Genomic DNA, 16,781 nt, shown 5'->3' on the forward strand with positions numbered 1-16,781 from the left:
CGCACGAACGGAATTTGCGCGAAAGGGTTTGTTGTCGGAAAATTTGAGACCCAGATCTCAAATTTTGGGCGACGGAAATTCGATGGATACTGTCCGATGGAGCTTACACACGGTTGAAATTTCTGATAACAAGCTCCGCACATTTTCCGTCGGAAAGTCTGTGTACATGGCATAAAGCTTACTTTTTTTCATAATATTTTTATTTTTTTTTATTTTTTTAAATAACAAGCATATCATACTTTCCTCCACTGTGCAGCTAGTTTTTTGCACAGAGTGGCCCCGCTCCTCCTCTTCTGGGGTCCCTCAGCAGCTCTTGTGGCTCCACCCCACATCAGATAACCCCCTAGGAGAAGCGCTATCCCAGGGGGTTACCTTGCTGGCACACTCTCAAGTCCAGCATTTGTGTCCATAGACGCCGAATGCCGGACTCGGCCCCACCCAACCCTTCGGCAGCCGTGTCATTGGATATGATTGGCAGCAGCGGGAGCCAATGGCTGCGCTGCTATCAATCTATCCAATCAAGAGCTGAGAACCCCCTAGCAGAGACACGGGCGCATCCCCGTTAGACAAGTTTGGGGGTTCAGGTAAGTAAAACGGGGAGGCTGGGGGCTGGTCACTGACAGGTGTTTTTTCACCTTAATGCATAGGATGCATTAAGGTGAAAAAACACAAACCTTTACAACCCCTTTAAGATAAATCTGATCATTTCTTTGTCGGTGAGCAAATGTACAAAATCAGCAGAGGATCAAATACTTTTTTCCCTCACTGTACTTGCCTATTTTCAGTCTGGTCCGGTCCAGTCACATGATCCGCCTCCCCTGTGTCAGCCAGCAGTGGCTGCAGGGGAGAGGAGGGAGTGGTGACAATAGATTGGCCATCGGAGCCTATGGGTGATGTCCCGCTCCCCAGACATTCCTGGCTGTTGTCAAGCCTCTCGCCCTTCTCACCCTGTTCTCCCTTTTCTGGGGTTGGTTTACTGAAACTCTAGAGAGAGCAAAATATGGTGAAGCTGTGCATGGTAGCCAATCGGCTTCTAACTTCATCTTGTTCAATAAAACTTTGACAATAAGCCCTCATTCACACTGAACTTAGCTTTGAAATTTGTGCGAGTTCATCTGAACCCACACGATTTCAAATCCGCATTTAAAGTGGTGTTGCCACCAAAAAATAAAATAAAAAATTGCTTAAAATTCATAATAAAATGTAAAAAAAATAATAATTTGGAAAATTGTTTTTATTTTTTTTTACTCCCCTCCGAATGCCTGTTGCTAAGGGGTCGCTCGTAGTCTGCCTCCTTCATTGCCCAGGCTGGTGACATCACTTCCCCTCGGCACCACACAGTCATCTGGGACCTTCACATGTCCCAGCTGACTGTGCGGCGCCACTCGCGCATGCGCAGTGGGTGCCCGGCTGTGAAGCCACAGTCGGATGCCCACAGTAAGAGTGCTGGCGCCGCGAGTGGAGTGGGGAACGAGGGGAGGGGCTTCGTTCCCCCGCATTGCTGGACCCTGGGACAGGGTAAGTGTCCGATTATTAAAAGTCAGCAGCTGCAGTATTTGTAGCTGCTGACTTTTTTAAATTTATTTTTTTAGGGGGCACCCCACTTTAAGTCTGACCTCGAGGTGTGACTTGATGCACAGATGTCTATTAAAATCACCTCCGAAGTTACCAAAAGTAGTTCAGAAACTCATTTTGGAAATCGGTGCGGTGCTGCAAAGTCCAATTGGGACGCTCCAATTGCCGACACTGGGTTTCGATTTTGACATGCAGTTTTGACCTGTCAAATCGTGCCGATGTGAACGGGGGGCTTTAACCTGGAAGCTGATTGGTTTCTATGCAGAGCTGTACCAGATTCTGTGTGCTCCAGTTTTAGTAAATCGACCCCAGCGTGCGTTCAGGGGCTGTGCACCTGCCTAGTGACTGGCTCTCTGCTCATGAAGCTCTGAGAACCGACTGATCACCGGCGTTCGATCGCTCGGTTCTCAGTGTTGGAGGCGGCGGGGTACAGACGTAGCATCGAGCCTGCATCCACCTAGTAAGTATGATTTTTGAAAAAAAAAAAAAAAACTCTGAGGGTTTACTACTACTACTACTTTTACTACTTTTATACCGCTTTTATGACTTTGTGTCGAATCTTTCCCTAGACCCAGATGAAGTGGTCAGAAGACAGGAAGCCGTGGCGGCAGCCAGGCTGAAGATGCAGCAGGAGTTGGATGCTCAGGCGGAAAGATATAAAGAGAAGCAGAGACAGGTGAGTGACGGAAGCAGAAATGTGGACGGTTTGCTTTGTATATGTAGATCTGTCTTGTTAAGGCGCAGAACTAGGAAAACGTAATCCTCCTCTCAGGGGCCCCTATTAAAATGATGGAGCAACATTTCTGAACGTTTACATTCTGTGCAGGATTTGGGTGTTTTTTTTTTCCAGTGTAAACACTACAGCAGTACCCCCCCCCCCCCATGTTGTTGTTGTTGTTATTAATAATACATTTTTCTTTCTACTAATAAAATATTGAAAATTTACTGGCAGATTACTGATAACCTGCAATCATACAAACTCCTTTTAGAAAGTAAGAGGATTGATATTTGAAAAAAAAAAACGGAAGGATTCCCCCAAGGATTTTTTTTTTAGCAGCTATGTATTCTAATCAAGAGAGTTTATATAGTTTATAATATTGTAAAATCTTTATTGGACAAAATTAGTACAAGAATGGAAATAGGATTTTAAATGGGAATTCTGGCTACAGGTGTGTACATTCATGTTCTAGTACAGCTGTCAATTATTACACAGTACATTGTAAAAATAATATCCACACAAACACTCCAACGCATTTCAACTTATTCAGTCAGTCTTCTTCAGGGGTTGTGTTTTATTTTTATTTTTTGGTCTCTAAAAGGATATATCAAAACATCCATATGTTTAATACCTCATATTCTATGTGATATATTTTAGTAAATTGATGGTTACCGTTCAGGAAATGGCATTCTACCCTATAGCCATAAATTGTTTAAAAAGATCACAGTGGTCCAAAAATCTCCACACGCTCTTCCCACCTCCTCAAGATGAGGCCTGGGTCTTTTCCTTCCTTCCTTCCTTCCTTCCTTCCTTCCTTCCTTCCTTCCTTCCTTCCTTCCTTCCTTCCTTCCTTCCTTCCTTCCTTCCTTCCTTCCTTCCTTCCTCCTCCCTTCTTCTCCTTTCTCCTCCCTTCTTCTCCTTTCTCCTCCCTTCTTCTCCTTTCTCCTCCCTTCTTCTCCTTTCTCCTCCCTTCTTCTCCTTTCTCCTCCCTTCTTCTCCTTTCTCCTCCCTTCTTCTCCTTTCTCCTCCCTTCTTCTCCTTTCTCCTCCCTTCTTCTCCTTTCTCCTCCCTTCTTCTCCTTTCTCCTCCCTTCTTCTCCTTCCTCCTTCTCCCCAATTATTTGGGATTTGCAGCCCTTTAGACTCTCAGAAATGCGTTTTTCTATTCTGAGGATTGATATTTAACCCCTTGCACGTGTATATATATATAATATAAATTATATATATTACATATGTTGCAGTTTACCAGGCTGAAGATATCAGTCACAACCCTGTGCCATAATTATTTTTTTTGCGTCCGGGTTCTTCATGAAGCCTCTGGAACGGTTTTGGAAGCAGCAGAAGGGGATGTGTCCACCACCACCACCATACCGCTCGCTGGTGTTTATAGGGCTTGCTGGTTCACCCAAGAAAATGATCAGAGGGCTGCACCCATAGGCAATCAAAGAGTTAATACTTTTTCATCGACTCTATGGCCTTGGAGGACCAGTTCAGTCTGGAAGTAAATACATTTTTGTTTTTTGTTTTAATTTTTATTGCTTTTAAAAGTAAAGAAGAGATTTGGGGTCTTTTTGACCCCAAATCTCTCCATGAAGAGGAGGGGGAAGGGAGGAGGAGATGGTAAAAGGGGGGGCGGCAGGAGGAAAGGGAGGGGAAGAGGGAGGAGGAGAGGTGGAAAAGGGGTTGGGGGGGAGGGAGGGAGTTGCACTACTCCTGAGTTCAGCCACATGCATCTTCAGAGATGGAGATGACGCACCTTTTTTTTTTTTTTTTTGCGCTGGTGGTGTTCCTGTCCATGGACAATTTATACCCCATTCACACATTGCGTTGTGGAAACCAGCGTTTCCGCTTGCAATTTTCAAAGCGCGATTTACACTTGCTTCCCTGTGTCGTGCATTGAGGTGAATGGGTTACCCTATGCGCGTTTGTTGCCCAAAAAACGCTCCTGCTCCTTTTTTTGGGACGACAGACTTGGCGCCATTTTTAAATGTATGTTATGTCGCGTGATTCTGTCACTTGACAGTCGCAGCAGAATCGTACCACGTTTTGGGGTGCCATTTAAGAATCGTGCGACCCCAAAGACACGTTTGCACGTTTTTCCAGCGATTTGGAATCGTGGGCGGGATTGCAGAGATTCCAAATCTCCAAATGTGAACAGGGCCCTGGGATCAACAGGAGAAAAAAAACACTTTTTTTTTTTTTTTTTTTTGACAAAACATCAGAGTTGGCAACCCTGCCATAGAGTCAGATGATGAACACGAACAACGTGCGTATTAGAACATCTCATGTTTGCTTTTGTTTAATAACCGCTAAGTCAGTTCCGTCCAACATTTTGCTTTCCCTTTACTGTACTAGTTTCCTCTCTGGGAAGCCTTTCCTCATACCGTAATTCTCTTAAGTATCTGCACACAGATGAATGGGATCTCCTGCCAGGGCTGCTCAGAAAGAATCGCAATAATCAGGTTGGCAGTGAGAAAATCTGTCTTCATCCCAAAGTAAATACTGGCCGCCGTCCCGCTTCCTCCAAGCAGCTGGGACTGTGGGAATGAGAACAATGGAGCTCCGTGTGCCGGAGACAATACATCTGATCACTGCGTCATCCTAGCAAGGAGCCCCGGACTGGTTCATGGCGGATTGGATTTGATTTAAATCAACTTGATTTGAAATCATCATTTTTAAAAGAGCAACTGTCATCTCTGTCCCTCAGCGGTTCCTCCTCTGACCCGCTGGTGACTCACCGACAGTCCCGTTCACTTTAATGGGACGGCTGGTGATGTGGCAGGGACACAACAAGGCGAGGGACGTGACGGCAGCAGGTGAGTGGATAGTAGCTAACAGGCGCTGCCATGATGGATCTGAAATGACAGGGGCTCTTTAAATGTAAGGGCTTGTTCTTGCTGGCAGTCAGAATCTTTAATATTTGCAAACAAAATAAAGGTTTCCTATTTAGAATAAGATGTCAGGTTAGTAAAACGGCGATATCAGAACTGATTCAATCATCCAGTTTGTAGTGTACATAGATTTGCAAAACAATGGGATAAAGGAATATTCCTGAACTTTGTTTTATCTCATGATTACTGTGAAATTGTGTGAATGCATCAATGCAGTGCATGTTATTTGAGCTTGCAGGGCTTGGATTCATTGAATGAGTTTACCAAAAATGTAAATATTGCAGAATATACAGCCCCATGCTACATAACTAAGCTCCATTTCATTCTGAATAAATTTCATTATTAATGTATCCTAATCGCTTGCTGACCAGCCGCCGTCATACTGCAGCAGGTTGTCATAGCTGCGCAAATCGCCATAGGTGTACGTCAGTCGATTATAAGAGCAATAAGGGGCGCCACCCGCGATCGTTCCACAGAGAGCCAGAACTCAATGTAAACAGACCGATCCCCGTTCTGTCAGGGAAGTAGAGATGTCAATGGTCTCCAACATTGGGAGGATGCTTTGGGGGTCTGACCCCCTCAAAGCACCATGTCCACATGTTGATGGGGGCAAGGGCCTCATCCCCACAACCCTGGCCGGTGGTTGTGGGGGTCTGTGGGCAGGGGGCTTATCAGAATCTGGAAGCCCCCTTTAACAAGGGGACCCACAGATCCTGCCCCCCCCCTTTTGAAATGGTAAGGGGGTACAAAAGTACCCCTACCATTTCACAAATAAAGTGTAAAAAATTGTTAAAAGACACACACACACACCATTGGAATCTTTTTTTATTTTTAATAAAGGACTTTTCCCAAACACTTTTTAGGACAATAACTTGCATATTAGCCTTTAAAATTAGCACTTTTTAGTTTGAATGTTCGAGTCCCTTAAAGTTCACACAAAGTTTAGGTCTGTTCGCAGGTTCTGGTGCGAACTGAACCGGGGGTGTTCGGCTCATCCTCAGACACGTCACCGGTCCCAGATGATTGCTCAGCCAGTCGCTGTGCAGCTCACGCATTCACAGTGGGTGCCCGGGTCGCAGAGAGGAGTGGGAGATGAGCGGGGGGCTGCATCGCTGGAACCTGTGACAGGTAAGTGACCGATTTTTATTAAGTCAGCAGCTGCCCCCCCCCCCCCCCCCCCCCAGGGCTTTCACACTGGAGCGGTGCGCTGGCAGGACGCTAAAAAAAAAGTCCTGCTAGCAGCATCTTTGGAGCGGTGTGTATACTGTTTCGAAACCGCTCCTGTCCATTGAAATCAATGCGACAGCGCAGCTGCCCCATTGCAGCAGTGCAGCAGCGCTTTGCAGTGGTTTTAACCCTTTCTCTGCCACTATCGGGGGGGGGGGGGGGTATAAGCTTCCCACTAGTGGCCGAAAATTGACGGTAAAGTGCCGCTAAACATAGAGGTGCTTTACTGCTGACGCACCCACCGCCTCAGTGTGACATGATCAATTCTGCACACTGTCTGGATTAACGTCTAAACACCTTTTCTTGTCTGTAAATGATTTCCATAAACCAGCAAATGTTTAATCAAATGTTTCTTTTAGTAAAAGCTAATTTGGCAGAGCTGATGTTGCTGCGATGTAATTATGCTAATTTATTCTGACAGTATGAATAGGTGAGTCTGGTAATTGTATTGTGCTCTGGGATCAGCGCGGAGACGCTCCACACATTTCGCATTAGTTGAGATGTCGGCACCCTCACAGCTGTACATACCATGCTGCTATTGTTCTTTTATCAGCCGCATCCGACTCTCAATAGAACCCTGCCGGGCGTCTAGCTTTGTAGTCGGAAACCAAACAAACGCCCCCCCACCCCACTACCAACAAAGAAAGGCCATTTTTTATTAGCAGTCTGTAAGGAATCTGCAGGAGCTGATAGCAGTACGTTTAACCTTTTGTACGGTTTGCACTAAAGCTGGCCTGCACATTGACTCTACTTTAATGGATTTGGTGCAATCTCCAGAGCACGGAGGTTGGTGATGTACATTTCATATAATCGCCCATCCAGCAGATCCTGCATTGTCCAGTTCAGATCCTCTCATGCCCTGCTACTGCTTGGTCCCGTGCCACCATTCTGCCTGACGTCATCAAGGGGCCTACTACCCTGGTTCCCAGAAAATAAGACCTAGCGCGATTGTCGGTGATGGCTGCAATATAAGCCCTAGTTAAAGTCCTTGTAGGTCTTATTTTTCAGGGCAGGGCTTCTTTTCAAGGGAAACAGGACAGGGCTTATTTGGGGGGGGTCTGGGTTATATTGCAGCCATCACCGACAATCACGCTAGGTCTTATTTTGGGGGAAACAGGGTAGCTCTTCGGCAGGACTACTGATTACGTGCCACTAGCCCCCCCCCCCCATGTAACAATATACCATGCCTAAAATTCTTTGAGGTGATAACAAAAAAACTTGCCACCACCCTCATCTATAGCTGGCTGTCGCAGTAAGCGGAATTGGAGGGCTAAAACATGTAACGACAAAAGCCTGGGGGAAAAAAAACAAAGCCTACTTACCACGAGCTAGCAGACAGCCGAATAAGCCTGTCTAGGGCTGAAACAACTAATCGATTTATGAAATGAATCGATTACTATTTTCATAATTGATTAATCGGCCAGTAACATAATGTGGTTAAAAATAAATTAAAATGAGCCATTTAAAGTACAAAAAGAGCAAATAATCGCTACTGTAAATATTACTTTCACTGTTCTACAGTAAAAATCCTTACAGTAGTGATTATGTTTTTTTTTTTTTTTTTTTTTTGTACTATAAGGCCCGGTTCACACCGCTGCGGGGGGAGATCCGGATGTGATTCGCACAGCAAATCACATCCGATCTCCGTAGCGATGCGAGTTCAGCCATACAGATAGTATGGCTGAATTCGCAGCGCTCCCGCAGCAAACTCGCACGGGACCCTTTTTTGGGTCCGCAACAGAACAGTTCACACCATGCGATCCGATTGCTGTGCGAGTCGGCAGATCGCACTGCGATATGCCGACTGATCTGGGGGTGTCATTAACATAACATTGACACTCCCAGCCGTCCGCATAGGGCAGTGTGAACTGCCGGCGGGAGGTGTGCGATGCGGGTAAACGCCGCGGATTCACGGCGTTCCCGCATCGCTATAGTGTGAACCCGGCCTTAAGGGCTCATTTTTATTTTTTTACCCCATTATGTTACTAAACGTCTTAGACTTGGTTCACATCTATATGTTTATTGGTGCTTTTTGCAGAAATGCACTACAGTTCATTTACATGGTTTCCTATGGGACACGTTCACATCTGAAAGGGTCAGGGACTTTTAACGCAAAATGGTGCTTTATTGGTTCAATATACTTCAATGGAGAAGCTGCAGAAAAGCGTGTAATGCGTTTTTGCAGCAATTTGTGTGTTTTTTTTAATCTGCCCAAAAAAGAAATGCAAAAATGTAAATTGCAGTAAAATTATGTGCGCAAAAATCAAACCGCACAGCAAAACGCACTGCAGATCAAAAGCAAACTGCATAGGTGTGTACTGAGCCTTATGCTGGCCGCACCGATCGGTTTTCAGGTGAGAATATTCAGACGAAAAATCTTTGTACATTCGCTGAATGAAAGAATTTTGTTTGAAATTTTCATTTGTTTTTAACATTCTGTTTTTAAAATGAATAATTTCTGAATGAAAACCACATACACTGTCTGAAAATTCCTTTCACCAAGAAGTTTTCTATTTCCAAATTTTCCCGTCACTGTGGTTGAAAATGAACGTCAATTTGACCCACTTTTTTTTTTTTTTTTTTTTTTTTTTAAGGTTATTAACCGATTAATCGAAACAATAATCGGCCAACTAATCAATTTATGAAAATAATCATTAGTTGCAGCCCTAAACCTGTCTAACAGTATGCGTTAACCGCTTAAGGACCGCCTCGCGCCAATGTACGTCGGCAGAATGGCACAGCTGGGCACAAGCATGTACAGGTACGTTGCCCTTTTAAGTGCCCATCCGTGGGTCCCGAGCTCCATGACCGTGGCCGCGGGACCTGCGGACCCGATCGCCGCCGGTGTTCCGTGATCGGGTCACAGAGCTGAAGAACGAGGAGAGGTCTGTGTAAACAAACCTCTCCCCGTGCTTCCTACTGTGGCTATCACCGATCATCTGTTCCCTGTTATAGGGAAAGACTATCAGTGACCTCACACGCCAAGCCACGCCCCCCTACAGTTAAAAAAACCACACACACACTTAACCCCTACACTGCCCCCTAGTGGTTAACCCCTTCACTGCCAGTGACATTTTTTACAGTAATCAGTGCATTTTTAATTGCACTGATTGCTGCATTAATGCCAATGGTCCCAAAAATGTGTCAAAATTGTCTGACGTGTCCGCCATAATGTCGCAGTCACAATAAAAAAATAAAAAACGCTGAGCGCCGACATTACTAGTAAAAAAAACAATTATTAATAAAAATTCCATAACTATCCCCTATTTTGAAGACGCTATAACTTTTGCGCAAAACCAATCGATATACGCTTATTGCGTTTTTTATTGATTTTTTTACCAAAAATACATATCGGCCTAAACTGAGGAAAAATAATGTTTTTTTTAATATATTTTTTGGGGATATTTATTGTAGCAAAATGTAAAAAAATAATGCGTTTTTTCAAAATTGTCGCTCCTTCATTTTTTTTTTTTTGTTTGTAGTGCAAAAAATAAAAACCGCAGAGGTGATCAAATACCACCAAAAGAAAGCTCTATTTGTGGGAAAAAAAAGGACGTCAATTTTGTTTGGGAGCCACGTCGCACGACCGCGCAATTGTCAGTTAAAACGACGCAGTGCCGAATCGCAAAAAGGGGCTTGGTCCTTTTAGCTGGAAAATGGTGCGGGGCTTAAGTGGTTAAAAACGGGGGTTTAGTCTGCACACACTTGCAAACGCATGCATGAACCACAGAGCCTCGTCATGCACCCTGGTGTCTGTGGTCCTAACACTAACATCACAGGGGAGAAATATGCATTCTGATGGCTAAATGAGGGAAGGTGGACTGAAGGGGAGCCACCCCTTCTTAAAGGTACAGCAGCACAGCAAACACCCAGCAATTAGCACAATGGCTGCAAAGGTGTTGGTGCGCTGCTGGACCAATACAAACACCAATGTGATAACAAAAAACTTTGCTGAGTGTTTGGTGTGCTCCTGTACCTTTTTAAGAAGGGGTGGCTCCCCTTCAGTCCACCTGTCCTCACCTATCCATCAGAATGCATGTGCCTCCACTGTGGGGACACTCATATTTTAGTGTTAGGACCACAAATACCCGTGACGTGGCTCTGTGGCTCACGCATGCCTTTGCAAATACGTGCGGATTAAACCCCTGTTTTTAACACATACTGTGATGCTGTGTACACACGATCGGAATTCCGGCCAGAAAAAGACCGATGTGAGATTTCCATCGGAAAATGCGACCGTGTGTACGCTCCATTGAAATTTAGCTGTCCGAATTCCTGCCAGCCAAAAATTGATAGCATGTTCTCAATTTTCCTGATAGGAAAAACTCTCTATCGGTATTTCCGATCGTGTGTATGCAATTCCGACACGCCAAAACTCGCGCATGCTCAGATTCAACTATGAGACAGAAGCTATTGGCTATTGAACTTCCTTTTTCTAGTCGCGTTGTACGTCACCGCGTTCTAAACGATCGGAATTTGGTGTGATCGTGTGTAGGCAAGACAGCTTGAGCCGAATTCCGTTGGGAAAACCATCAGAGCTTTTTCCGTTGAGAATTCCGATCGTGTGTACGCGCCATTAGACAGGTTTATTTTGGTTGTATGCGAGCTGATGGTAAGTAGGCTTTGCTTTTTTTTTTTTTTTTTCTTGGGAATTCCCCAGACTTTTGTTACCTGAAATTCTTCAAGAACTGGTCACCTCCGCCTAATGCTTTCCATTGGCTAAAACAAAAATGCTTGAATACACATGTAAACGGGTTGTAATCTGCTTCTAAAACCTTCGTATATGCATGCAAACAATGCAAATAAGATCACCTGAAAATGGTTCTGCTCAGGTGTGAATGCAACCTTATGGCCCATACACACGATCCGAATATTGGACGACTTTTTTTTTCGCTTAATAGGCGCAAGTAGAAATTGAATAAGCAACTAAAGCCATGAAGATTCTCGTACGACAATCGGACGTGAGGTCATATGTTGTTTGTATTGTGTTTACGGACGACAACTGTACTGACTAAACGAAAATCATACGATCTGATATCGTACGGGGAAAATTTTGTGCTTGACCGATCGAATAATATCAGATGAACTGTCGTGATCGGCTCTCGGAAGTTGTGCACACATGATCCGAAAATGGTACGATTCTTCCTCGGACGCCATTTTTCGTACGATATTTGCATCGTGTGTACTGCCCATTGGAGAGGATGGCACACTCCCAACTGTCCATAGCTGGCCATACACTTCATTCCCCCAACCCATGCTAGAGTGGCTGGAAGAGTCTCCCCCTGCTTAGTGATTTGTATTCTGACAGCCAACACCTGCGGGTGTCGGAATACCCAAACCGTGGCGGCATCTGATTTGGAATCGGGTGCCGTTTTTTTTGTTTGGCTGACAGTTTTCTGCATAGCTCCCTTTTTTTTTTTTTTTTTTTTTTTTTTAGGATGTCAATGGGAGGGTGCCAACAGGGCCACCCATGGCTTGGACTTTGGTCGGCCCATCAGGAACCGGGCAAAATTATGCTAATTTTCCAAGTGCTGAAGAAAGTTTCTGTAATTGTTTTTTTTTATTTTTTTTTGTGGGGGGTTGTGAATGGCTGGGCTGTTTACATTATATCACTGGGGGGAGAGTAATTGTCATTCTGTTGGGCTTTCTAACCGGTATATAAGTATAAGGGGGGTGCTGGGGGATCCTGGACACAGAAGGCTTTATTATTTTAATGCAGTGTGGTTAAACAGGACTAAAAAACTTTTTAAGATTTTAGAACCACTTTAATGCCTGGTGTGCTTCTCATGTTTTCTCCTCCTGGTTTTTATCTTAGCTGGAAGAAGAGAAGAGGCGGCAGAAGATTGAGAGCTGGGAGAGCATGAAGGAAGGGAAGAGTTACAAGGTGACTTCTCCCATCAGTCAGGTGAGGATGAAGATTCGGGGTTTGTAGAATCCTGCCAGCGGAACGGATATCGGTGCTTTGTACGCCCATTAATCAGTGACTTGTGAGATGAATAATTGCACATTTAATGCCTTGGCTGCTCCATTATACAGTGGAAGCTTGGTTTACGAGTAACGGCGGATAATGAGCGTTTTGAAAGACCAGCAACTTTTTTAAAAATTTTTTTTTTTTTAATCCTGACTCGGATTGCAAGTGTTGTCTCACAAAACAAGCAGGATTCAAGCCAATGGGATGTGCAGTACCGCATTTGGCCAGAGGTGCGGGGGCACTGGTGACACTCAGAACGGTTCAGAGCCATTTGGAAATACTTGGAATCACTCAGAAATTCTTGGAAATACTCCGTTCCCGAGGGTTTCAGAGTTCAGCCGAGCTGTTTCCAAGTATTTCCGAGGCTCTCCAGCACCCCCCCCCACCTCTGGCAACATGCGGTATTGCATGCAATAGAAGTCAACACAGAACGAATTATCTTTGTTTCCATTGACTTCTATGGGGAAACTCACTTTGATATGCGAGTGCTTTGGATTACAAGCATTCTCCTGAAATGGATTATGCTCGTAATCCAAGTTTCCACTGTATCTATAAACGCATATGATTACAAGCATTCCCCTGGAATGGATTATGCTCGTAATCCAAGGTTCCACTGTATCTATAAACACATATGAAAACACGGCCATTTTTTTTTCTTTTGTTATGTCGCTTGTACTGTCATGACTTTAGTGATGCTGGTATTCTATTGGTCAGATATAGGTTTATGAAGCGATTACCTGCCAATGATAGGCCCTGGATATATGCAGCCTGCATCCGGGGCCTATTTGTCAGTAATCGTTGCTTGATCGATTTACATGCGAATAGCCACAGTTAGCTGTGGGAGCGGTCAGCCCCCTTTTTTGATTTCAATGGGGTCTCCACTCACAGATAATTGCTGAGAACCCCTGCTGGCTCTCCCGTATATCATTTTATAATTGTCCCTGTAAATGTAAGGAGCTTTAAACTGACCATACACAGTTAAATTTTCTTTGCAGCCCACAGATTCCTCCATCCACTGTAGAGGGACAAACTCTCACACTGTGGCTATTGTATTCTGGCAGCTGGCTGCATATGATTGGCTGACAGTTTTCTATAAGGCTGGCCATAGACGGTACAAGTCAGCAGGAACCGTGTGTGTGTGTGGGCAGGCTGAATGCACCGATTAATCAAGTTGGGTACAACCAGCCTACTAGATTTACTTGCCGTTATCGCTAGCGGCTGCTGTAGCCGCTAGCAATAATCGCTGTCTTCTCCCAGTGGGGACGGCTTCCCCCGCACCCCAACCCATGGTTGCAGGAAAGACATTTGCAGTCTATGGCCTGCCTAAAGCTGGATACACACTATACAACTTTTGTTGCACCTTTCGACTATGTAGTGCAAGGGCCTGCCTGATTGCATACAAATTGAAAGCGTTCCGTTTTGACCTCCCATATTCTTATATGGTTTTGATAAATCTAAAGAAAATTGCAGTGTGTATCCAGCTTAAGGCTTCTTTTGATAATTTAGATGATAATAAAACAACAATTCATCAATCACTATTCATTTTTAAATAAGAGTTCATGGTCAATCTTATGAAGTCCATCCAGGTGCTTATAAAATATCACCAAAGTGCTCCGGTGATAAAAGTGCTTCTCAGATAGGGAGGCCTCTTACCGGATTAAATTCATCTCTGAAAATTGGGATCAATTGCACTTTTATCTGTCTCACACTAGAGAGCCGACCCTCTCACCATCTGATCTCCAAACGGTTCTATGACCCCCATCCACCAGATTCCCCACCACGGGACTATGTGCCTCAGCCTGTACTCCACCAACATGCTCCAGCAAGAGTATGTATCAAATATAAGACGGGAGAAGCCTCTTAGTGCAATAGTGGTTTAAAATTTAAAATTTATTATAAAATTATTATCTTTACAAGGATAAGGAGCTGCTAACAGTAACAAAACTTTACAGCATGGCCATGGTAATGTCCAGCCCGCCCTTGCATGATGAAGTCGCAGTACTAGCTCCGCCCCACGCCTTTCTCCGTAATACGGCGTCCTCGGGGATCAGAGGCTGCACCCTGTATCAGAGGCATCCAGTTCAGGGCTCGCAGCACTTCCTGGTTGGGAGGTGACTCCAGAGGAATCCAGTGGATGATGTTAGATGCTGGGGATGTCCTGAGGGCATGGCTACACATTTCAAGATGTCCCTGCCTCTTTGTCAAGCCCTTAACAAAGAAGCAGAAAGGCCTTGAAATGCAAAGCCATGCCCCCAGGAAGCTTACTGGAGTTATCCCTTGGGGCTATATATATACAATAACACTGCGCAGTAATCAAAGAATTCAAAAAAAAAGAAAAGCTGCCAACACGCTAAAACTGTGATCTTTTTAGCTGTAGAAACAGCAAAGTATAAAGTGTAAGCGCTAGACTTTATACTTTGGAGTTATCCCTTGACATATCTGATAAAGACTGGTTTATTGGACCCATGGTTGTGCATCCCAGTGCCCAGTGTTTTATGTTTTTTTTTTTTTTCTCTGCTAGGAGAGGTTGTTACCCATACGCTACTTGTGCCATAAAGACATTTTTATTTTTTTATAGGATCTTATGACTTTAAATCCTGTACCGCGTATGTTTAGAGCAGCCTTTCTCAACCTTTTCAAGATAGAGGAACCAATGATATAACTTTCAGGTTTTGGGGGTACTCTGCCAATAATTACTAGATCCACAGCTCAGGTTGGAGTGTTGGTCAGTGGGGACCATGACCCTTAATTGGTGGCCAATGGAATAAATATCACCCTTTTACAAATGGCTGAACAAAAAAAAACCCATAGGCGCCAGCGGTAGGAGGGGCAAAAAAAAACCCCACTAGTAATCGGAGGAACCCCGGGGCTCCATGGTTGAGAAAGGCTGGTCTCCAAATAAGGTATGCATGGTTAAAGTGTGTGTGTGTGTGTGTGTGTGTGTGTGTGTGTGTGTGTGTGTGTGCAGGAGGATGGGCACGAACTCTTCTAGGGAATTTTAACGAAAAAAAAAAAAAAAACATTTATTCATATCACTGCTTTTCTTTGTTTTCAGCCGCAGGAGCCATCTGCAAGCACCTCTGCATCATCTTCTGCCCCAAAACCGAAACCAGACCGGAAACCTCTCAGAAGCGGCGGTCAGTATTTCTAGAATTTCAGATCACTGGGGAGCCGAGCTAAAAAAAGATGCATTTAACATAAACAAGGATCTGTTCTGGCTTAGCATCGCCAAACATGTCGACTATTTAATGAATGCATGCATGTACAATATGAATGTTGTGTATGTGCGGCCAATAGACCAACGAGGGTGGGGGGAGCATGAGGCCATAGTATACCTTCTCCCTGTTAACAGTTTGAGTTGCTTTTTGAGACTATATAGAGATACTGGAAATACAGATATTACCAGCGCTGGGATTAAATTCTAGGTAGAGCATCTGTACAGTATCTCACAAAAGTGAGTACACCCCTCACATTTTGTAAATATTTTATTCTATCTTTTCATGTGACAACACTGAAGAAATGACACTTGGCTACAATGTAAAGTAGTGAGTGTACAGCTTCTATAACAGTGTCAATTTGCTGTCCCCTCAAAATAACTCAACACAGCTATTTAATGTCTAAACCACTGGCAACAAAAGTGAGTACACCCCTAAGTGAAAATGCCCACATTGGGCCCAAAGTGTCAATATTTTGTGTGGCCGCCATTATTTTCCAGCACTGCCTTAACCCTCTTGGGCATGGAGTTCACCAGAGCTTCACAGGTTGCCACTGGAGTCCTCTTCCCCCTCCTCCATGATGACATCACAGAGCTGGTGGATGTTGGAGACCTTGTGCTCCTCCACCTTCCGTTTGTGGAGGCCCCGCATATGGTCAATAGGGTTTAGGTCTGGAGATATTCTTGGCCAGTCCATCACCTTTACCCTCAGCTTCTTTAGCAAGGCAGTGGTCGTCTTGGAGGTGTGTTTGGGGAATACTGCCCTGCGGCCCAGTCTCTGAAGGGAGGGGATCATGCTCTGCTTCAGTATGTCACAGTACATGTTGGCATTCATGGTTCCCTCAATGATCTGTAGCCCCCCAGTGCCGGCAGCACTCATGCAGTCCCAGACCATGACACTCCCACCACCATGCTTGACTGTAGACAAGACACACTTGTCTTTGTCCTCCTCGCCTGGTTGCCGACACACACACTTGACACCATATGAACCAAATGCGTTTATCTTGGTCTCATCAGACCACAGGACGTGGTTCCAGTAATCCATGTCCTTAGTCTGCTTGTCTTCAGCAAACTGTTTGTGGGCTTTCTTGTGCATCATCTTTAGAAGAGGCTTCCTTCTGGGATGACAGCCATGCAGACCAATTTGATGCAGTGTGCGGCGTATAGTCTGAGCTCTGACAGGCTG

At 44.6% G+C, this 16,781-nt stretch overlaps 1 protein-coding gene across 1 annotated transcript in view; it reads left to right on the top strand.

Moving 5' to 3' along the window:
* LOC143963449 (selenoprotein S-like) overlaps window positions 1-16,781 on the top strand; it is a 30,555-nt gene that overhangs the window by 11,484 nt on the left and 2,290 nt on the right. Inside the window, exons 3-5 of the mRNA XM_077473081.1 lie at window positions 2,145-2,251; window positions 12,226-12,315; window positions 15,437-15,518. Coding sequence (XP_077329207.1) covers window positions 2,145-2,251; window positions 12,226-12,315; window positions 15,437-15,518 — 279 coding nt within the window. The remainder of the gene's footprint in view (window positions 1-2,144; window positions 2,252-12,225; window positions 12,316-15,436; window positions 15,519-16,781) is intronic.

Source organism: Lithobates pipiens, unplaced genomic scaffold (assembly GCF_037356315.1).
Source record: "Lithobates pipiens isolate NorthernLeopardFrog02 unplaced genomic scaffold, aLitPip1_a1.2 Scaffold_8, whole genome shotgun sequence".
Classification (NCBI taxonomy): Eukaryota; Metazoa; Chordata; class Amphibia; order Anura; family Ranidae; genus Lithobates; species Lithobates pipiens.